General features: G+C 29.5%; 1 protein-coding gene across 10 annotated transcripts in view; it reads right to left on the bottom strand.

Moving 5' to 3' along the window:
* The window catches only part of LOC107445477 (pro-interleukin-16), a 202,396-nt gene that overhangs the window by 15,871 nt on the left and 162,026 nt on the right, over window positions 1–24,499 (bottom strand). For 9 of the 10 annotated variants that reach the window (XM_071183066.1, XM_071183067.1, XM_071183068.1 and 6 more), the window contains one exon: window positions 9,187–10,933. In XM_071183066.1, coding sequence (XP_071039167.1) covers window positions 9,187–10,933 — 1,747 coding nt within the window. Of the gene's footprint in view, window positions 1–9,186; window positions 10,934–17,700; window positions 17,975–24,499 lie in introns of those variants that run through there. The other variant, XM_043044747.2, reaches the window with a different exon arrangement.

The following is a 24,499-nucleotide window of genomic DNA, read 5'->3' on the forward strand; positions in this document are numbered from 1 at the left end:
CATTTTACCGCTTTTTAGAAAATATCTGCATTTCTTATTTTAAATGTACTGTAAAAATATATTTCCTATTATTTATTAAGTATTATGGTAAATATAAAGAAATAAACTTCATTAAAAAAACACATGAAATGCATAAATCTTGAAATGCTTAAAATCATACTTTTTATCACAACATAAATGTCCAAGAATATTGCAGCTTTTTTTTGAAAATGACACATCACAAATTTGGCTTCAGATCATCCACAACCAAGCTACATTATTTCACAATGCTGTGAAAATTATTGAAGGGTACAAAATTTGAATTACGGAAGTGTCAAATGAATTCAATAATTTAAAAACAAAATTACGAGAAAGAATTGATAACGATTACATTCCTTTAATTATTCGAAAAGACATCACTAGGTTGGAAGAACAAGGTATCATTAAACGACCTGATTTTCAAAATTTTTACAATAACTGCTTGGAATATCTTGAAGATTGGACAATTCAATTCGAAGATATTAAAAATTTTCATTCGGTGACATTAAAAAAGGAGATTTTATGGGAATATGTGGAAAAATCTTTTGAATATATATTAGTAACCATTTTCCGTAAAATAACATTTGCGAAAATGATCTTTTTGATGATATGTCATTGGTAAAAAGATATGTTACAGATGAAAATATTAAATGTTGGTTGTCTGCAAATGTGGAAACAGACAAAAAATGGACGGAGTTATTCCTTCATTTTAAACAGAGTAATATTCTTTATCAAAATATTTTGAAAATTGTAGAATTCGCGCTGTCCCTTCCAGCAGCAACAAATGCAGCAACAGAACGTGTTTTTTCTAGTATCAATAAAATATGGACAACTGAAAAAACGCAGTTGAACATTAAAACTTTAAAATCTATATTAAGTGTAAAATATAATTTGACCATTCAAATTATATTATATTTTAAACAATTATATTTTACGAATTTACATAAATGTACGTATGTACATGAATGTACCATACGTACATGAATTCTTGTGAAATATTCCACGACATTTTGATAAATGATCCGAATCTATTGCAAAGTATTCACTCGAATCAAAAATATGACAGTGAAAGAAAAATCATAATTTTTTTTAAATAAAAATTTTAATTTGATTAAAAATCATGATGTTCAAATTATTATTTTTCACAAATATTTTTATAGATACCAATAACTAATAATAAATACATTTTTGTACAAGTATATGAATGTATACAATAAAATATATATAATTAAATTGTAATTCTCATTTCATCCCATTTGTCCCGCTTTGTCTCAATGAAAATGTGGTCACTTTAAGTTAAACTAATCATTTTGTTTTCTACAAACATTGGAAAAAACATAGTTCGTATTCTTGTCCAATTTTTACCAAGAAATGTATTATAATTATAAGTAGTTGTTCAGTTTCAACCACGTAGTTCATAAACGTTTCAGAAGCATAGCCCACCAAGGCTATAAAAAATTATTGATTAAAAAATTTGATTGGCATTGTTAGTTACATTTAAACGTGAAATTTTCAGTTTGTAGCCAGTGGTCTGTAGACTTTTATAACTAACCACTTTTTACTTAAACTGAAGAATTTGTGACCGATATATATAATTTTTTTTTAATTTAATCGCCGTTTTTTAGCTTCTTTTTTTTTGTTGATGCTTAGATTGATTTTTTTTAAAAAAAACTCTCATCTTATAATGATTAATCGACGACTATAAAAAAATTAATTCAACATAAATATATGACAAAATTTAGTTAAACATACTGACTTTAAACAACTTAAATTAAAACTATTTAAGGAGGCAAAGTACGTTTAATGCAAATTCGAATTGTTAAAGTTGGATGATTCCTAAGGAAATAAAACTTCAAATAGAGACATGCGACATTTTAATGAAAATTCTGATTTCCAGAGTCTTTCTGCTCTGATGTTTTCTACACTTTTAACATCAAACAATTAAAAAAAAAAAGAAAAATACGATGGGGAAAAATGGCCAATTACTTATCTAATTTAAGTCGCCACTTTTTTTGTTCGCTCGCCTCGTGGCGAGTGGTTATTTTCAAGTCTAACTACATTCAACTATTAGTTTTAATATTAGTTGTAGTCATTACATCATCAGTTAATGATTCAGAGTTTGGAATCAAACATACTGAGTTTTGAAGAAAAAATAATTGCGCCCCCCCTCCAACATACTGTTATAAAATAGGGCTTTCACCAAAAGTTTTAATAAAAAAAGTAAAACTACATAAAAAAATATTCAATCTTAAAGGGCTCTTATCTGAAAGAATATAAGGAAGGTACAATCATGCATACATCATTAGCACATAATACATAGTCATCACAGAATATTTATTGTCATTATACAGTACTAAGTACCTTAAAATCATTTAAAATAGAGGCGAATAGTTACGTAATAGTAAAGAAATAATTTTTTTAAATCTAAATTAAGGTCGATTAGAAAAAGTCTTTGAACCAATCTGGTCATTTTGAGAGACAATAAGAAAATTGTAAGTGTAAGAAAAGTAAAAAATTGTAAGAATTAGTAATATTGTAAGTGTGCGTAGAAACTCGCCATTTCTAAAACAATCAACTATTACTTCGACTTACAATTGATTTCATGTTCTGCACATCAAAATGTAATTCCACGAAACACGGAAAATCCACGAAAATATTTTAGTGGTTCAAGTCGTAAATAATGAGCCAGCGCACGACATATTTTTTAATCGTAGCTTTTTAAAGTCTCAAAGATAATAACGTTTATATGCATTTATTTTTTGTAGATACATTTCAGTAATTGCAAGTCTAGCAAATAGATAGTAATCAAACTCCTAATGTCTAGTCTAAGAAAGTTTGAAAAATAATGATTGAAAAACATGTTTCAAAAAAAGAAACTCTTACTTAAGGCTTTGAATTAATTGCATGTGCTTCCCTGATTCTGTGGAGCACGAAAATTCCATGAAAATATTTCACCGCTCAAAGTCGCAATTATAAAGGCGCGCAACTTATTTTTTAATCGTAGCTTTTTAAAGTTATCTCAAAGATACCAATTTTTATAGACATTTTTTTTTAAATTTCTTTATACGATCTAATGACAGAAATTCCATAACAAAAACACAGTAATCAAACTCTTGAAGTCTAATCTAAAAAAGTTTAGAAAACATATTTTGTAAAGAATTAACTCAGACTTATGTTTTGAATTTATTGCATATGTTGCACATCGGTACGTGCAGCATAAGCAATATATAATTTATAAATAAGTTTCAGTGCTTGAAATTCACTATGCAGAAATGCACACTGCGTGAAATAAAAAGCGGACCATCCTGAATAACTTTTGATCTAATGATCGGATCTTTACGTTTTAAGATTCAATCTAAATAGTTCAAAGGGGTGACTTCAAATGTGCTAATTAATTAGTGCAAACGATATTTTAAGTAATGAAATCAGACACAAAAACTTACTTTTCCGAATAAACTTACTTTTTTTCCGACGGATTCGTATTTCTGACCCCCAAAATATAGGGAGCAGCCATAATCTGAGAAATATTTTCGTCAGGAGAACGGTCTTAAATTTGGATCTGTTAAAGTGAATTTTATTTTTTGCGTATTTCGCCCTGGCTCGAGAGCGTTTAAAGCGAACCGAAAAAATTTTCTGCACACTATTATAAAATTCGTTTATCCAAAGATAATTTCATGCGAAAAATAACTTCAAGTAAATATCTATTATTTTATTTAATAAAAATCAAATTTTGAATTGTAATAGTTAAATATACAAGTCAGAAATCCGAATCCGTCGAAGAAAAGGTATGTTTATTCAGAGAAAGTATGTTTTTGTGTCTGATAAGAATAAGTCACAGTACTTTTGAAAAACAAGGGGCTTTTCGGTGATGTATATGGAGGCCTTTAATATATCAATAATAATGTACGTTTCGCATGCTACATCTGACAAACATAAAACTATTCTCTCATTTTTAATCTTCGTGCGAAACGTAGTTTTAATTACTTTTATTTTATGTTATTTTTTCCTTTTATAGTTTCATGTTTAATTTTTTACGTCAAAATGTGGTCGAAATTTAAATTTTAAGCAGTGATATATTTTGTTTCCAAACCTTTAAGAAACTATTATAACTTGAATTTAAATCGAGCACATAATTTCACGTGAAATTTGAGAACTCTAACTAGTTGGGAAATAATCACACGATAAATTCCAATTGGAGATAAATTATAGCTGTTGCGATTAAGAAACAATCAAATCTTCTATTGCTATCCTGAGAAAAGCTCCAGAGCTCTAGTTAGTCGGAAATATATTGAAAATTTAATTGCAAGATTACATTCTCACAGACAAAAGCGAATCGATAAAAACGTAGTAAAAATATATAAATAATTCATGATTGTATGTAAATATAAGTAATGTATGTAAAACGATTTCGAAAAGAAAGAAGTGAAAGCTTTTAATGAAAAAGCAAAACGCTTCTTGCTTAGCCTCATTAATGCTAAAACGCTAGCTTGCCGCGAGTATATCTTTGGTTATAACATACAATTATGTAGTTAAGTTTGAGCGATTTAAGTGAAATCCGATTAGTGAACTGGTTATTTATACTGGTATTTTAAGAATATAATCGAGGCGATTATTATAAAAATAAAGTTTTCTGTAACAAGGTAATTGGTACATAAATAAAATGTTTCCAATATATGTAGCTAACAGTTTTTGCGAAAGATATAAGCAGGAAAAAGTTGTATTGTCACTAGAGAGCATTACGAACGTTAAAGATTAAACAGATCGTTTTATTGCGGTCCGATAATCTATTGAATATTCAATAACATACTTATTTAAACAGTTGCGTTTTTAGTAATACTGACAATTCCTGATTTTTATGTTATACAGGTTTAACAAATTATTGATAAGTATGCCACAAATAAACACTAACAATTTTAATAACTTTTAAAGCGATAATTACTGTCATAAATATAGAAAAAAGGATATTACTTTACAAAATCGTAGAACATAAGGCGAAACTTACCGACTATTTATTGTTGTAGCCCAAAAATGTTTTATTTATTGAAAAAAGAATATTTAAAAGCGTTAATAGAATGCATTTTTTTGGACAAAAAATTCTAGAAAAATTGTATTTTTAAAAAATTTGGTATTTTTAGGTTGGCCTGATGCAAGCGAAAAGTTGCCAAAAATGTAGACTTCTACCATTTTTTTTTATTTTTTTAAACACTAAACAAAATGGACGTTCAAAGAATTAAATAAAATAAGAACTTTTTAAAAAAATAGTTCAATTTCTTTGCGTTCAGCAAAACGATAAGTATCAAAATGTTTCTAATTTTCTAAATCTTCCAATTCGAAGAATATCTCAATGCATAGAATTTTTTTTTCATTCAATCTCTCTATTCTAAAAAAAAGTTTTTGCAGTTAATTTTGTCCCCTGAAAAACTTTTTAACTACGTGATGAAAATCTAAGATTAAGGAATCAATTCATTCAGAATCTTTCAGGGAAGACATTTAGGGCATTCAAATCTTTTACATAATTTTAAATTTTTATTTATTTTAGTTTTAAAGCACGATTTTGCAGTTAATAATGAAGAATAACCGCCGTTCACAACAGCCAATCACATGTCTGAAANAATAAAAAAAATTCTCAGTAAATAATATATATATATTACTTCAAATGTTATATAAAAACAATTGAATGTACCATTTAAATGTGCCTTTATTTAGTCTAAAACAATATTTTTGACGAAATGATTACATTATTTGTGCTTTGTATTTTAATCAGACTTAATAATTTTTAATAAATTTTCTTACGTTTACTTTATACATTATGTTTAAGTTTGGCGCAATACAGTTTCTTCCGTATTCACTGACAATAAACCTATCAGAGTATAATCTAATCGTACAAGAGAATTCAAATAACTATTACTAATTCATATTTATAAATTTTATAAAGTTTAAAAAAGTGAAGTTTTAAAAAGCCTCTCCCTTGTTACTATTGATGGAAAAAAACTGGCAGTTACTTTGTATTGTACAATGAACAAGATCACATAACATTTGCAAAAATCTATTAGTACCCCAGTGATGGGAGGGTATTATGAATCTTAATTTTGATTAAATCGTTCTTGCCTGACGATTTTAAACCGAAACGACATACCGCCCCCAATTCTTTTCGCGGAACAATGTACCAGCATACTTAATAGGAAAATAATTAAAATTCCTAAGATTTTGCTCAGTTGAAAAATTAATGTTAATTAAATACTAAGCAAATTTCTCGTCGTTGAAAAGTTACCTTGAAAATAAATTCAATATGCAACAAACATTAAATAAACTTTTAAGTATGTAAGTTAATTTAAAAGTTCTAAATTATATGTTTCTTAAGTGAAATTATGAGTTTCAATTGTATACACATTAAATTAATAACTTAGTATTACTAATTGTCTGCTTCGATTTCAAGTTTAATTATTTTCAACAGATATCAGCGACATTGTTAAAGTTCTCTGTGTATTGAATTTTAGTAAGTTTAAAATCTGTCCAGCAGTCATNGCCCAGGCTCACAAAGGGCTGTCGTGCCAATGCTGATGATGATGAAATTTAAAATCTGTCCAGCAGTCATTAAATCACACAAAACACCATCAGTAAGAGTTTGGGTCGATTTAACATCACAGTGGGCAGCAAAAAAATTAAAATTATTTCCATCTCTGCCGTGAGATAAGATAGAAAATTCATCCCAATCCTCCATTATGTGCTGTACTACTTCCTCACGCACCTCTCGCGCCATAACTTGAGTATCGTATAATATGTATGCTATTGCTCGAAAAAAGCAAACTCCCTCATCAACCAATAACTGATATTGACACCGTAGCACAGTTTATGTTTAAAATTTCTACAGCCAGATTAGAAAAGATCAAAAATGAATCTCAATAATTACATCGCAACTAAGTCATTGTTTACATAAAAATACAAAATGATCTAAAGAAATACCTAACGTACAACATTTAAATTTACTTTTAAACATTTAAACGTTACATTTAAATTATTACTTAAAACAATCTAACACAATAAATTTAAACAAATACTTAACGTATAACTAGTTATTCAACACTGAATTATTACTTAAGACAACCTAACAAAAAGGTTATAGATGACTATAGTGTTGCCAATTTAGATTGAGATATACCTGCATTTTAAGTGCCATATAAGAGAAACAAATATATAGATTAAAATTCTTAGCATAAATTAATTTGAATTAAATAGTAAGAGATTGTTCACAAATAATGCCACGCTTCGAGGGGGGGGGGTGAAGTTGTGACAAGGGAAAGGAGGAGGAGTAAGAAGTGTGACAACACATATTTTTGTTATAATTAAAACATTTAAATGCACCAAATTAAATATTTTTTATATTATATTTATTTTTTTTACCTTTTCTATCAACAGTTTCTCTTAAAAAGATAAGAAATACACAAATAATAATTTTTATTATTGTTGTGCTTACAAAAGTCATTAAACAAATAACTAAAAATAAAATTTGATAAAAGATCTATAACGTAGCTCTTAATCTCTGAACTGCAAATATATGTTTATATAATATAGCGCGTGACAAGTGACACGGGTGTAGTGTGACATTTGGCGACAAAGGGAGAGGAAGGGTCAAAAATAAAGAAAAAGAGAGTGATACCATTTGTGGGCAGCATCCTAAACAAGTTTCTCGACATTAAGAAATTACCTTGAAATTTAATTTAATATGCAACGCACATTCACTTCTATTTCATTACATTTATAAACCATTTCAATAAGGCATATTGCTTATGTTTTATAAAAAAATAACTGCAACAACAACTCCCTCCATATTGCTTTTAAACGCCAATATGACACAAAAGAAACGGAAGTATGAAATTACTGTAATAATTACTCCTTTATTTTAAACGGGCGTGTAAAATAAGTTTAAATAATGAACCATACTTTAAGAAATATGTGCTTCGATAAAGATGAATATAAATTTAAATAATTTAAAAGCAAGGCACGTTTAATTCATATCCTTATCTTGCCATTTCACCCACGCACCTATGCTAGAAAATCTATTTAATTATTCAAAGAATTTTTATGCATTACTCTTATATTTTTTATTTACCGCTTTAGATTAATAAAATTTCTGTGCGTGAATTATTTAAAATAAAAAAATTTCAAAAATTTTGACAAAAAAATTTAAACAAAAAAAATTTATTTTCTTTTATTAAATTGTTCTAGAAACTTTAAAAATATTAAATCAAATTTAGGAGCAAAAGACAATGTTTTAAAATTAAAAAAATAAGTAATTTAATAAAAAAAAATTTCTCTTCTTAGTTATTTATTTTGTACAATAAAGTAGTATGCAAATCGCTATTTAAGCTGAAACGAAAAAACGCGTGTATGGGTGAAATACATATTCACAAACGCTTATGACGTTCGATAAAATAATTTTTCGCAACGTAATTTTTTTTTGTGTCATTAAATTAATATTAGATTTTTATTTTAGGAATTTAACTAAATGGTACCCTTTTTAAAGCATGTATTATCATATGCCTCTATTTCGTTAATGACTTAAATAATTAAATAAAAAGCGACTTGTTTTCCCACAAATACTCAAAATATTTCAGCACAAAGCTAGTAGTATATAATTTCAAAAAGAATAGTAGTTGAAGTGCTTAGTCGAGAGAATAATAATTGAACAAATACATTTTGAAAACAAATTTCTTAGTTTAAAATTTTTTTATAGTTGATAATAACTACAGAACACTAATTTACTCTCCTCAAGTCTTTTATTAAACTAGTTTTTATTTGACAGATATTTATCAAGCAGCCCTTTGACGATTCAATATATTTTGAAGCTGATTTTTAAATAACCCTTAACATCTTTTATCATTGAGATTAATAAAATTCTATAAATTAATAAGATATAAAGGAATATTTTTTAAAAATTATACCTTTTTTTCTGAGGTCTTCAAACATAATTAAACTCTATGAAAATAAATGAAATATGAACTATTTTATTTAACAATTAAACTTCCTCATTCACTGAGTTTTTCAAATAATTCCATTCAAACTATTAACTAAAATTTTTCAAAATGTCTTCTCATCAAATAAAATTAAATTCTATGAAAATTAACTCATTATTAACTAAAATTATTCAATAAAATAATAATTACGTACTTTTCGGCTGGTCCACCTTTCTCTAAGTCCATAATAATATAACCCATCACATTCTTTTCAGAATCAGTACATCCAGTAATATAAATACCTAGTTCACCATGTTCATCTTTTTTGAGATCAACTGATACTAGTTCATGTAAGTCCAATTGGGAAGGTAGTCTACGATACGGTTCCTTACTGCCATTCGTCGGCGATGTAACAAAACTTTTATTTGCACTTACAGGTTCTGGAGAAAGAACGTCTTCACTGTCAGAAGTTGACAGTTGTGACTGTAACCACAAACGTCTTCTAGCATTGTTGGAAGAAGACGCACTTTTGTACGCTGCTTTTTTTAACCTGAGTTGATAGTTCAAACCACCACAACTAGACACGGAACAGTCACTGTTTATGGGCGATTCGCACAAGAGTTCTGTACTACTACAACTACTAACAGATGACAAGGATGGCAATGATTTTGTTTCAAGATGAGGCGTAATTGGTGAATCTTCGGTGGAATTTGGAAATAATGATGATTGAAAAATGCTACTTCTACGCGAGGGCATGGAAATGTCTAATTTGTCTTCTGGAAGTGATTTCTTCCACCTACTTCGTAACAGTTTTCTGTCCAGTGTCCATGCTTTGAACTGACCTAACTTAGAAGCTCCGTTTCGAACTTCTTTTTTAGACTCCTCTGTAGGGGAGGACTTAGCTGAAGATGACACTTTCGTCGTTTTTGACGTCGGCGCCGCCGTGGAGGAGGACGACGAAATGTGTTCTTTGCCGGCATGTCTTTGGACGAAATTAGAAAGCATGGCTGGTGTGCGCAATCTAAGACTTCGCGCTTCGTACGATTTAGAATTTGATTTACTACCAAAACTGTTTGGTTCATCTTTCTTATTCGAGTCCGCAAAATTTGAACTGCTCGTCAGTCTTTGGAAAAGGGCAGTAAATTTTTGAACATTGGAATCGGGGGATTTAATGTGATTCACCAATTCCTTCGGCGAAGAATCGTCCTGAATGGCAATGGCATTTTCGTCATTGCCGTTTTTTGTGCCATCGCTCTCATAACCGGACTCATCCGATCTATGTTGTATAGAGCTGGCCAAACTTTCAGTGTCACCATTGGCATTGGAAGGGTGCCGGTCAAAATCTACCGACACTCCCCTCTCAAGAAAAACCTCTTCCTCCAGCACGGTCCCTAGCTCCTGCGAAACTGCGGTTTTCTGGCCGCAGCTATCGCCCTCTGGTGCGCCCTCGCACGGATCGATGAGATCCTCGCAGCTCGAAGTTCCTTTTAGATAGCACTCTAAGGGGGGCGCCGCCACGAAAGTAGTCCCGTTCTCATTGTTATTGTTATAGTTGGTCGTTACGTCAATCTCCACACTTCTGAAGATCTCCTTAGGATCGTCAAAAAGAGCCGAAGTGGACACACTACGGTACATCACACTGTTGGAATCGCTAGGAATAACATTGTTGTTATTGAGATAGTTGTTGTTATTCAGCGACTCGCAACTTGGAAATACGTCTTTGTATGGGATCTCTTCGTAGTAGTGGATCTGTGGGTGCAAATGGGTGGGGGGCACAGGTGGGGTTTTGCGAAAAGTTTTGAGATTCTTGGGCCACTGTGGTGAATAATCACTGAGAGACAGTTGTGAGACCGCAGAACGCATTAGACTGGAACTGGCATCCTCTGTGTCAACATGATTGGGATTAACTGCGTACTTTTTAGGCGCATTATGCTTCCTGTTCAACCACGGAAACGGGAAACCTGTAAAAAAGAACAAAGCATGTGAATAACGCCATGACAAATATCCTAAGCACACACGCAGGTAAATAGTAATGACATAAAAGGAGTGAAAAACTCGTTACCGAGAAGGGCTTCTTTTTTACTGAAAAAAAGCTCTTATTCTACATAAGCAGCCCATAACAAGTAACAAAAGGCAATGCCAGATAGCATCTGATGCAGAACTTCATACAACCATTACTTGTAAACAGCGCGCTATTTCTCAATTCTCAAGAGAAGGGTGGTTAAAAAATATAATAAAAAAAAAAATGATATTGTACTTAATATCTTTGAATAAACGGAACAGTTTTAAATCTTAAAACATATTATGATTAAAGTCATGACAAATATCCTTGACGACATATTACGACAAATTGGCGACATATTAAATTTGTGGGTTTTTTCTACTTAAGACATTATTTAAAGCTTCTTTTATTCCCAAACGTTTAAGTATAAAAAGTAATTACATTAATATTTTCCATTAAAAAAAAAAAACTGCTAAAATTTAGCTTTTAAATACTGAACAACTTATATACAGTATCGCTGTAGAAAAAATTGTGGACTAAAAAGTATTAAGTTTCTAAAACTAAAGGAATAAAGTTCATGATCTTGATGCTTTCTTTTATTCAAAAATAATATTTTAAGACTAAAAATATCCGTTTTCTGTGCATAAATGCGCTCAATTACACCACCGACCACATTCATGATGAATGTCGATATTAGTCGGTGTAATTGAGAAATAATGAATAATAAATATTTCGAACATTCATCAAAACAGTTATGCTAATGCCGAAATTCATTAATGTCTGCTTTTTCCCAGTACCAATCCTATTATTATTATTGTTATTTTTAAGAAAAGAAAATTATAACCAATCATGTACATTATTCATCTTTTAATGGTTAAAAAATCAAATCCAGAGCCTCCTCCCTCTTGTAAAATATCTAGGCGTAATTAAGAAATAAAACTTAACATACATTTCGAACAGATAAAACAGCTATGTAAATGTCTACATTCACTAATATCGGCGATTCGCAATATCGATTATGTTATTTTAACTTAAAGTAGAAAGAAAACTAAAATAAATAATGCGTATTAATCGTTTCTTTTCACAGTTCCAAAATCAAGAATATTCTCGTCTTTGTAAAATATCGAGGCGTAATTGAGAAATAATAAAACTTAACATATATTTCGGATTTTAACCAAAGTAGCTATGTAAATGTCGACATTCATTAATATCGGTCTTTCACAATATTACTTCTATTTTTTAAGTTTAAAAAATTAATAAAACAATTAAATATTTCATTTTTTTTTCTTCACTAGTTCCCAAATCAAATCAAGAACCTTTTCGTTTTTGTATGAATCGATAAGAAGCACAAAAAGAAAGCATTCAAAAAGGAATTAGAGAATATCATTATTTAAAAAATGCAAGTTGAGGAAATGAAATATTTTATTCATATTCCGATCCTTAGAAGAAATAATGGGTTTCATTACAAAACGGATGCTCGAACCTTTTATTTATTTATTATTTTAAGGTAATCTTTGTTTCGAAACAAATCGTTTCCTATTGTTTACCTCAAAAATGTTTTTCTACTCGCATCAAGTAATGCGGAACTTTTAATGTATTTCTTTTTTATTTATTATTGTTTTCTCTACGAAAGAGAAGACGATAAACAAAGCTTGTAATTTAAAATTATATGGGTAATATATTTCGTTGCCTGTATACTTTTAAAATATTATTCTTTTCGCATGTGAGGCTCTGCATTATTTTTCATAAAGAAATATTAAACTTCTATTCTCAAAATAAAAAGATTTTAAATAAGTTTTTTTTCCCCACAGAATTATTATAACTGCTGCTATGAAAAAAAAGAAGCACAACTCTGTGTACATTATGGGTTATATTGAAACTAAGTTATAAACAAAAACAGATTTTTTGCTTTTAAGGAAATATTGCTCAACAATTTGTGGCAATAAATAATTAATTCTTCAAAGGACACTAAACGCATTTCTAAAAAAAAGTGTTCCTCTTTTAAATCAAGAGTAGATTTTTTAAACGAAAATATTACATATATAAAAATTTTTGTTGAAATAAAGTTTTTTTTCCCCTTAAAAACTTTCAATAGAAAATGCTAACCATATAAACATTTCTTTTCGATTTCAATTTATCATTAAAAAAAATCGAAAGAAATTATTAATAATGAAATTGCAATGCTGTAGTAAAACCATTTATCAATACTTATAAATTTAAATTTCACGAATTAAGTTTTCATTATTGTTCGAAATTTGATATATCAACAAAATGGCGAATTAAGTGACTAAATTATCATGAAGCATGAAGTATACAAAAACATTAAACAATTCAAATTTCTTACATATAGAATTCTTCCAACTTATAGAATTATTTCAAGCAAGATTAATCCACGACTTTTCCGAAAGAAATTTGCTGCCAAAAAAAAAAGGAGTGAAATTTTAAAATGACACAAACCTTCTCTGGTAGCACCATTTACCAAAATATTAAAGCGCAACTACAAAATTCTCAAACGAAAACACATAAAATAACATAGTTAACAGTGACCGAAGAATGTTTTTCTTTTTCAAACGTTCCAATCAAAGCTATTTTTACACCCTAAGGGCAATGAAAAACAGCCACACCAATATTAAATTTTGATATTTGAGTCTCGGATTTCTCAACAACAGCTGTTTATTCATCCGTGGGTCACGAGTTTGCAAATAGGGCAAGCCACTTTCCATCAATCGAAAGTGATGGAATAGAAAAAGAAACTTTCCCCTTTGTTTTTAAGGAAGTCGGTCAAAATAGAAGGTATGACAGCGAGCACTGCACCCATCAAATTGGAAGAAGAATTTTGCCAACTTCCTTGACGGGCACCGATATGTTATCTTTGCCGGTAATTATTAAAAAAAAAAAAAAAGCAATTCTTATTATTCTTTGTTTTCTCTGTCATCAGTTTCGCCATTTCTGGAATTTGGTCAAAGCATGAGTTCTGGAATTCGAAACTATATTATTATAGCAATGATCTTGATAACGGTATTCAGAATGAGATGGCTAAATTGATTTAGGGATCAGAGACACTTCAGTTACTTCAATTTACGAACGTGTTCAAATTTAAATTATGAATATTGTGGTCACTCAAAAAAGTTCTAGTAATGATTATGATATTTTGAATTATCCTCGTGTAGGTGTCAGAACTTAATCAGAGACACCTTGGATGCTTAAATTCACGAATGAGTTACCTTTGTTATGTTAGATTTTACTTTTAATGCAGAAAAAGACACTGGTATTTCACCACAAATTGTTAAAATGCTAAATATAGTACTTTTTTTACTTGTTCTGACCTAAATTAATACAAAATAATGAAAAAAAGTATTAAAATATGTTAAATAAAAATCCTGCTTCAAAGGGCTAAGAGCCAGTTTTTTTTAAAAAAAAATCGAACAAATCAGGCTGGTTTGGATACAGAATATGTTTTTATGTAAAACAACTATACGCATTTTTTTTTTTAATTTCTCGGTTTTTATTATTATTTTTTTTTTGGACGGGGGGAGGACAAAACTGAAAACCCTCCGGAATTTTGTGAAAAACACATTGATTTACAAGTGGCAATACTCATTGCGAAACGCGTGAATCACGGCTCTGACTATTATTTATGTTCTACTATGTTTACACTAACTATTAAGACAAATGTTTTCACTTTTGCATCGAAGATCAAAGGTCACTCAAAAATCTTCCAAAAAAGGTAATTTACCGTCAAAATCAACTAGTACTGACAGTAAACCACAAAGATATAAAATTTCTGCTAGTTGATACTAATGACTCGAACCTAAAAAACTAAACACGTGTAGTGCATATTTGGCGTGACCTTAAAATAGCAAGAAATTGAAACTTTGTTTGCCTTCGCCAAAACTGGACAAGTATTAAATTTGCTCGAAACTAATTATAGCACTAAGTATATCATAAGTTAGTATCTAAATATCTAAATAAGTATCTAAGTATAGCATAAGTTATAGTACTTAAGTATAGCAGAAATAAAATCGATTCACAGACCTAAAGTTAGTAATTTAACTTTTTAACAATATGGCCCTAAAGTTTGAGGCCCATACCTGAGTAATTGAACACAGAAATAGAGCCTCGAGTCACCCCTCGAGCTGCTGTCTTAATGACTGATTCTTAAAAAAACTGGCTCTTAAATTTCAATAGTTAATATTTCCCTCTACAACTAGACAGAAAAATTTTTTAGTGCTTTTTTAATTAGCACAAAAAAGTATTATATAGAACAAGAAATAGGCCTAGAAAAAATGCGCAAATTTAATAGTTTGATAATTCGAATTGGAAGAATTGTTTAGCCTCCTTGATTAGTAGGGTAACGAATCTTAACCGGCAAATATAGATAAGGCTTTATATATTTGCCTTCTAAGAGGTTAAGATTTGAATAATAAGAATAATTCTTATAATTCTCTCCTTTCCCCATCATAAGATTATCGATCTGTTAAGTTTAGACACTCGGTGAATTCTGGAATTCAAAACTATATCATTCTAGCAATGAACTTGAGCAAGATAATTCAAATAATCCTCAGGTATGTATTATGTGTCAAATTTGACTTTCCAATCAGGAGTCTCATATGCTCGAAATTGTGAATGTGTTGAAATTTAAATCCTGAATATTTGACTTCATCTTGGCCGATTACTTAAACAAATTTTAATGCATGCCTTTTTTTCTTAAATGAAACCTTGCATAAAAAAAAATCTAGTGAGAAGTTAAGCCTAAAAAGGAATTTTAATTTGATCGTTTTATTATTTAAATTATATCGTTTTACTATTGTGAAGAGCAGTTGTATAATAAATAAATATATATTTATACTCGCTAGTTATTACTTTCTACTAAACTAGAAATTTTTACTTTAGAGTATACAACAGTAGAGATTTTATTATGAATATTTTATTTTTGTGTAATTATTTAAATTTAAAGCGAATGAAACACCTAGGTTTTTCATTAATATTTCTCATACTAGGATCATTAACTATCAAAACGAACGTTTTTAAGTAACTAGTTTTAACAAAGAGCCAATTATGCACTATATGACTATCAGCACTATGCACTATATGATTATTATTTCCAATGGATTATAAATATGAACCAAATGTAAATGCAAGTTTTTTTTAAAGAGATAATAACATTTACTTTTAATTGACATATTAACAGTTACAATTACGGTAGATAAGAAAATCGGATACGTAGAAATATGCTCACCAATAATTGACGCAATGTAGCATAACAAAACATCTGCTTTTCAATAAGCGAAACTTTGAAAAATACCTGATCGATTTAAGTATATAAATTAGCAACAACTACAATCATTACTGCAAGATAACTTCACGAATTTTTATATCACCTGCTAAATAGTCGGAGACAATAGATGTTGAAATATTTATTGATGCTACCCTCTGATGAAATCCTTCACATCTCAATTTCAACAACACCTTTTACCTTGGTCTACATTACAATCATTACTACTGCTATACATAATACGGGCAGCGATCCATAAAACATGGATTAGAGAAGTTCGTATTTTCACTTTATGGGAATATAAACAATTACGAAAACAACACGAAACAAGATTAAGTTTTCAAAATTATGTTATGTTAATTATTCTTATGCACATTTCGAATGATTTTTTTACGATTTTTAGTTAAGAACCAGAGTCATGTTTTAATTTATTTATACATTTTAAAAACTAATTGAAGATATTTGACCTTATAATATATTTATATTATCTCCAACAATAATAAATCTCTAATAATCTCTAACAATAATAATAATCGACAATTTTTATAAAGAAAATGTCAAATTAATGACGACCTCGAACCAAAATCGCCAGTTCGGCAAAAAATTACCCAAGTCTAAATTAAAGCTCAAAAGTATTAAGTACATTGTGATTAAATTCTTATTTTAGTTTCAAAAGAATAAACAAACAAATTGTCTATGCCGTTAAATTTTACACTCTATGCAATACAAAATGAAAAAGAGAAGAAAAAGAACAACTTGTGAACAACAAGTAAAATATAATTTTTCGAACAATGGTAAAATAGTATTTGCAAACGTTAATAAAATAATATTTGTGACTGTCAGCAAAATAATATAAGCAAACGATAAAAAGCTGTACATTGTCTTAGAATATGATAAAAATTGTGTTATACTTAATTTCTTGTCAAAGGAAAAAGAAATAGGGCAAATTTACCTACATTAAAACATCTCAAATGTTCATGCTCAACATATTTAACTATTTTCCGACAGCCATCGGTTATATAAATATCCTAAAAAATTCCAAGGGAAACCTAATACATACGCAGAAGCAAATACTGATTAATTATTAACATTAAACATACTTCCACAAATTTCATCGAATGCTACTTTTAAATCTTGCATTTCCTGGAAAATTAGTAGAAGTAATTATATCTCAGACGATATTAATCATTAGATTCGCTGATTTAAAAAAAAAAATCAATAAATATAAATCTAATAACTCAAAATAAAAGTTACAAATAAAAATAAACAACACACGCGGTTGCGCAGCAATGATTTACATAATTATTTTAAACGAGCATAAGTGGTTATATAAAAATGTAACTGATATAGGAGTAATTAATGTAAAGGATTAGAAAAAATGACATTCGCAAAGGCTGACTTTTTCGAAAGTAAGTCAAATCACATATTAAATAAACATGAAGTTAGCAAACCTTTTTAGATAGCAGTTTTCTTCGACGTGACTTGAGGACAAATGCGATTAGATCTGAAGGACACCTGCCCTAGCAGATACCGAAATACCAATACCTTCCAGGTATAACTGGGCTTAAACATTCCAAATTTTCCGCCTGCCCGCTTGTCGATAATACGCCAAAGAAGTGGAAACAGAGCGAGAATCGCTTCAAAATCTCTGGAGATTTGGAATATTGCGTCATGGACACTTATTTGATTCTTTCAGCACTTACTCATTGCTTTACTCGTATAGTCAGTGTTCGAATTTTTCATTCTTTTTTTTTTCAAAAACTCATTGAGACAACGAGCCCGCTTTGTAGTGGAGATGCGATGCATGAGGCTGGAAAATTCCGTAGAATCACTTGAGCATTTTTTTTTTTATTCTAAAGAACGTTTTTTTTGTTTTTGTTTCTCTCGTTTTGGGGAAAGAATTTTTATTCGAGATTGAGATTCGGTAGGATGAATATGAATGTAAATTCTCAACGAAGTGTATTAAATATTTATTTGTTTTTGAATGCAATGAAAATATCAATGTAGAAATAAATTAAGGATTTCTGGAATTCATGTTTTTTTTCTTTTTTTTTTTAAATTTACTTCAAATTTAATTTAACTTATGATTGCATATGAACACTGCAAACCGATATGAATATTTCCAGTATATTACAAATTCTTCCCCCTTTTTCCCTGAGGAAGGAATTTTTAATCAAGATTGAAATTCGGTAATAACAAATGCGAATATAAATGCTCGACAAAGTGGATTAACAGTTTGCATATTTTTATCAATTTTTAGAATGTCATGAATAAATAGTATTGCAGAAATAATAAAGGAATCAGAATCAGCTGTATTGAAATAGAAATTGTTATTCCAACAATCTTAACAAGAGATTTTTTCCCATGGGGAAAGAATTTTTTATTCTAGCCTGAGATTTGGTGGAATGATATTAATATTCAATTAAGCGGATTTGTTTTGTTTAGTTTAGTTTGTTTCAAATAGGAACTAACGTTTTCCGACACTTATTTTTGGTATTGCAGAATGGATATTGCAGGCAGATATGATTATTTCAGTCATATTATAGAAAAAGGAGTTTTTAACAATGGGAAAATAAAATTTATTGAATAAATTGAATATTAAAACTTAATAAAGTAATTTCAAATTAGTATTTCTCAGTTTTTAAAATGTAATGAATAGATTAATGCAGAAATAAAATAAGATTCTCTTTTTTTTATTTTTCTTCCTTTTATTTAGTTCTAGTATTTTTTTGATAATGCATCTTTCAGCTCGTAAGAAAACATTTTATTTCAAATCAAGATTCGGTAGAATGAATATAGATGCTCAACAATATTTGCAAAATTATCGAAACATACAATAAAGTCACGGTGGCTCTGGGGATAGAGCACTCGCCTCCCAATGAGGTGACCTGAGTTTGAATGCCAGCGTTAGAGCGTCGATAAGAATTTTGCTGACATAAATATATACTCCTTGTTAGACGGATTATAGGTTAGAATTTCCTATCCATCGGGCTAATCGTGAGAAGATTTCGTGGTCTTCCTCTCCATGTAACGCAAATGCCGGTTAGCTTCATCAAAAAATCCTCCACAAAGACTAGTTTGTCCCAATGCTTGATTCAGAAGCTCCCTCGTCTTCTTGGTTAAATTCAAAATTACGAGCCTATGGAGTTGAACATTGATAGTCGTAAATTTAAAATTGGGTTGGCTGTTTAACGGTGGTTATACAATAAAATCATCAATAGTTTTTAATTATTATAGAATGTTAAATTAAGAGAATGTGTTCTAACAACCCAGATTAATTCAAAAAACGAAAGTGTACATTAAAGTGTCTTTTTAATTAATTATTATTAATTCAATACATGATAATAATTAAAATAAATAAGTAAATTTTAATCGTATGAAATACTAAAAATTCAAACAAGTTTTCAAACAAATTTAACTTGATCAATATAAATCTTATCAAAATTATTCAAATGTTATATAATCCAAATTAGTTCGTAAGTAATCGTGATATTATAAATATCATCCTATATTTTCCTATTTGTACCACTGGTACTGAGAGGGTTAATAAACCAACTTCAAGTAAAAAAAAAAAATTATAAACATGCTACAGACAGCAAATGAAGGTTAACGAACCTTAACCTAGTAGCTCTCACAATACTTTCAGGAAATAATTAAACTTCATAAGATAGCAAGTGTGAGAGGGACAGTAATTGACCCACATTCTCGAAAGTTAATAAACATTAAAAGGAGAAAGTGAAATAATAGAATACCTTCGTCCCCCCCCCCCTCATAAGCAATAAATAATACGCCCGCTCTTAAGGTTGTTGCAAATCTAGTGTTTGTTGACACTTGCATTCTCTATTGTAAACATAACCGCTCGCGTCGCTTGAGGAAAAAAAATCTTTCCTTTTTTGACCCCATTATGCAAGATTGTTTGAAACGAATGAGTATAAATTTACATTTTTGGCTACTAATTGAAATAATATTTAAACAAGTAACGCAAACCTCCATCTCGCAAATAAAAGGAATATTAAAAATATGGAAATTTAAATAAAAGTGTAATAAAATATAATGAAATATATATCAAAATGTAGTTGGAAAAAAATACTCAAAAACTTAAATTTAAAATTCGAATTTTTTTGAATAGGAAACAAAATTAACGAGTGCAAAGGACTGAAATACAAGATTTAAATCACATTAGCCTATCCAAACCAGAAATTGAACCCGTGATAAAATTGCAATCCAATCGGCAATTAGGAGATACTGATGATACAATATTTTCAGCAAAATGAATCATAAAAGTTATATAAATTTCACGAAATGATCAGTAGAATCCAAAATCGAATCAGTAGCTCAATAATTCACATTAGTGTCAAAGTGGCGATTTAAATAGTTGATTCAAAACTCGGCATTAATTTCTAAAGCTTGTCCAAATCAGAGAACTTGATTTAACCTTAACATGATAGGCTTAGCTTTTCCAAGTTATAATATATGAAATAAATTGCAAAATAAGTTTAAATGAGCAAAGTAGCGGCAGATTGATAAAAAAACAAATTTTAAGAAATAAATAAAAATGAATCGAAATCTGCATTCAGAGAAATGGTATATTTCTAATAAGCTCACCGGACAGAAAATTAGTCACCCTAGCGCGCAAGCACCGATGAATCCTTAGGTTTCGTTAGATGACGCAGTGGTGACAACAGCAAAGTTCATGGAGCTGGAAGTATATGTGACTGGTTTTATGAACACTCAGACACCCCATTACATCTCGGCTGGCCTGCGAAATCACCTGACTTGAACCTCATTGAAAATTTGTGGGACATATTGGAACGGGTAAAACGCCAAAATTAGCATTCTCACAATTTGGTGAATTTGCGCCATCAAATCCTCAACGAGGGGCTTAAACTGGATTCGACGTACTTGCAAAACCTTGTGAGCTCACTTCCTAACCGAATCCAGGCGGTTACACGTTATTAAATGATCTTTTTCATGATTTCTCTAAGGGTGACTAATTTTTTGTCCGGTGTGCTTAGTATATAATATTAAACATAGTAATTAACATCGCCATACATTTTAAATATGTTCATTTATTACTGTTATATATTTGACAATGTTATTATTTGTAAATAATGCCAGTTTGGGAAAATATCATAATTGATATTACTAACATAAACACAATATTAGATTATACATTGTAGGAACTCAGAAGAGAATAGGGCATATATATATAATGCTATAACTGACCTTCTTCGATGTACTTTTTCTAAAAAACTGCTTATAATATCAATTTCTAAATTTTTGATGATATTTGAGTTTATATCAGTTGTATGCTGTGATAATATTTTAGCGTTAACAGGTATACTTTTTGAGTAATGAAAATTTTTTGTCCAAAAATGATTAAACTTTTTAAAAACTTAAAAATTCTCAGTTCATAATTTTCAACAAAAAAAAAATCTACCAAAAATATTTATTATCAGTTATTACAGTGTAAACATGTATATGTAAACATTCTACGAAGAAAAAAACTGAAGTAATATCTTGTTTAGTTGCTAGGAAAAGGTGCATCGAAAAAGGTTAGTTAATAGCATTATTGGTATATGCCCTACCGACTATCCTTAAAGTTTCGAGGCTGAACCTTAAACGTTTAGCAAATTCAAACAGAAAAAGAATCTTCAAAAAATATTGCAAAGTATATTCAAATCTTTCTTTAAAACGTTTTATACCAAGATAAATAAAAGACTTGAGAGAAATCAATGTATCCACTAAAATAAAGTAAAAAATAAAACGGACGCAGAGTGAAGAAAAAGAAAACCATGAAAAATTACACTGAAAGATCAATAAAGTAAAAAGAACATTTATAACAACCTACTGATAAAGAACTTCCATGAAAAGTTAAGTAAGAATAAAATATATTCAAAACATAAAAGAATAGAATATTATGGAGAAGAAGTAAAAAAAAAAAAATAGATAAAAACTAGAAAAACGAAAGATTTAATCAACTGAGGGGGGGAAAAAACAGCCAAGCTATTTAGAATGAATTTAAAAGACTAAAAAATAAAGGCCAATCAATTCGAATCTTTTTTCTAAAACATGATTTTTTTTTAAACGAACAGCAGGAGCCCAAATTACTTTCAAAATGCCACAAGGCGTGTTGTTAACAAATGCGCCAAATAGTTCCATGTAAAAGAATTACTTCGCATTCTTTACAAAACTGCAAATTCGAAATTTCTGGTCTTGGGAAAAAAAAGTTACGGAATTCTACGTTCGTTTTAATGATGCTTTTAACATGACTTTCACTCAAAAAAGTTGTCTCGGTTAAATTAAACTCAGGGGGAAAAGCATTAATGAATAAACATGGTTGGGACAAGGTATTTATTTTAAAAACTTTTTATACATCACATTTGACTGCTTTAATGAGGAAAAACATTTATATCATTCCGAATTTATAAAAAAAATAAAAATAAAAAATTCTTTTTCCCTTAGTGGCAATACAAGTCCCTTAAAATTCGACTCCAATTTTGATATTTTTTTTAATGAAATGTATGTATTTATTATTTTAATGAAAACAGAAGTCTTCAAAAGGTTTTAGATAAAAGCGAAAAGCTATACCTTTATTATTTTAATTAAATTTTTATGAGGTTAATGGAATTTATCCCAAATTAAAATTCTTTTAGTTTTTTATAAGATGAAAGAAACACAATGTTTCACACATTACAAGGCATTAGCTAAAATTTGCAAATCAAGATATAAAAAGAAAAAAATTCAAGCATCTCTGGGATCTGATGTCGAATTTAACTATAAATTAGACTATTATTTAACTATTCATTCAATTTTTCAAGTCTTTAAAATTTCGCAGAATTTGATAAATAAAGATTCCAAGGGATAATCTTAGAATGTTTTCGGCGGGAAGGGGAAGAAAGTAGTATCAATTGCTTTTGGCGACTTACCCTTAGACCCCTTAGAAAGCACTGTCAAGAAATTAAAACGGAAAGGGGCGAATATTACGGATTTAACGATTTCATCAGCATAATTTTGATTCCCGATTATCAACGTATAAACTTTAGAGCTAATTTATCTTAACTCAATAAAATGTTATTTAGAACTTTTCGTCACTCAACCCATCCATTTTTTCTAAAATTTAATTTTATAACCATCGTTAAACAGCCGAAACAATTTTGGGTTTATGATTACTAATATTTAATTCCGCAGCCTTCTCATTTTGAACCCAATTCAGAAGACAAGGGAATTCCTGGGTCAAGTATTGGAAGAAATTTTGCCGTCATGGGGGACTTTTCGATGGAACTAACTCGCATTTGCGCTACATGGAGAGGAAAACCATGAAAAACTCCCACGGTTAGTCCGATTATAAGGGGACTCTAACCCACGATCCTTCTACCACTGAGGAGTTTTTACGTCAGCACTGTGGTTGGTTGGTGTGAGCCCGTTTGCGGAATTTGAATCGACCAGCCTTCGGTGGGACTCGGACCCGGTTCACCTCATTGAAAGGCGAACCCTTCACACTGAAACTATTCAAAATATGAATACTATGTTAAATGTAGGTATTGGTTTTGCCCATGTTAAGCTTGCGGACAAAGAATAGAGGCAAGGCAAAGTGTTTATTTACTATTTTCAATGCATAAACTTTAAAGTTGAACTGAAATTTAATAAAATTTAATTTTGCACCCTCAATCACTTAACTCCTCAATTGTAAAATTAATTCTAAGCCGACACTATTAAAAATTTGAACACTCTGTCAAATGTAGTAAAACAAGTACTATATATCAAGTACTAACACCAGCTTAAAAAAATTTTACTTTTTCGCCAATCATTTCTTAGAAGACAAAGAGTTAAAAAATTAAAAGTATACAGCTTTTCTACTTTCAAACATAAAACTGTTAAATTAAACAGACAGTTAAACGTAACGTGAAATTATGCAACTTGAGAAATTTTTTTATTTAATAAGAGTTAAAGAAAAAGAAAAAACTATTCCAACAATCATTGGCTTTAACCGTCTCGTATTAAGAGTGTTTATTGTTGAGGCAATACAAGTAGCATTTGACAGATAATTCTTTCTAATTACAATGATTTCTCTAAGCCGTAGCGGAATCTGACAGTTAATAATTAGGTTAATGGATGTTTGGTGAAAGTTTACTAACAGCAATTGCTCAACTTATAGAGTAATTTTTTCCCTATTTTTGCATTTGTAAACTTTTAGAACAAATTTATTAATCTAATGTCAACATTTATCAGATAATTGTTCGTTAGAAG

Source organism: Parasteatoda tepidariorum, chromosome 7 (assembly GCF_043381705.1).
Source record: "Parasteatoda tepidariorum isolate YZ-2023 chromosome 7, CAS_Ptep_4.0, whole genome shotgun sequence".
NCBI lineage: Eukaryota > Metazoa > Arthropoda > Arachnida > Araneae > Theridiidae > Parasteatoda > Parasteatoda tepidariorum.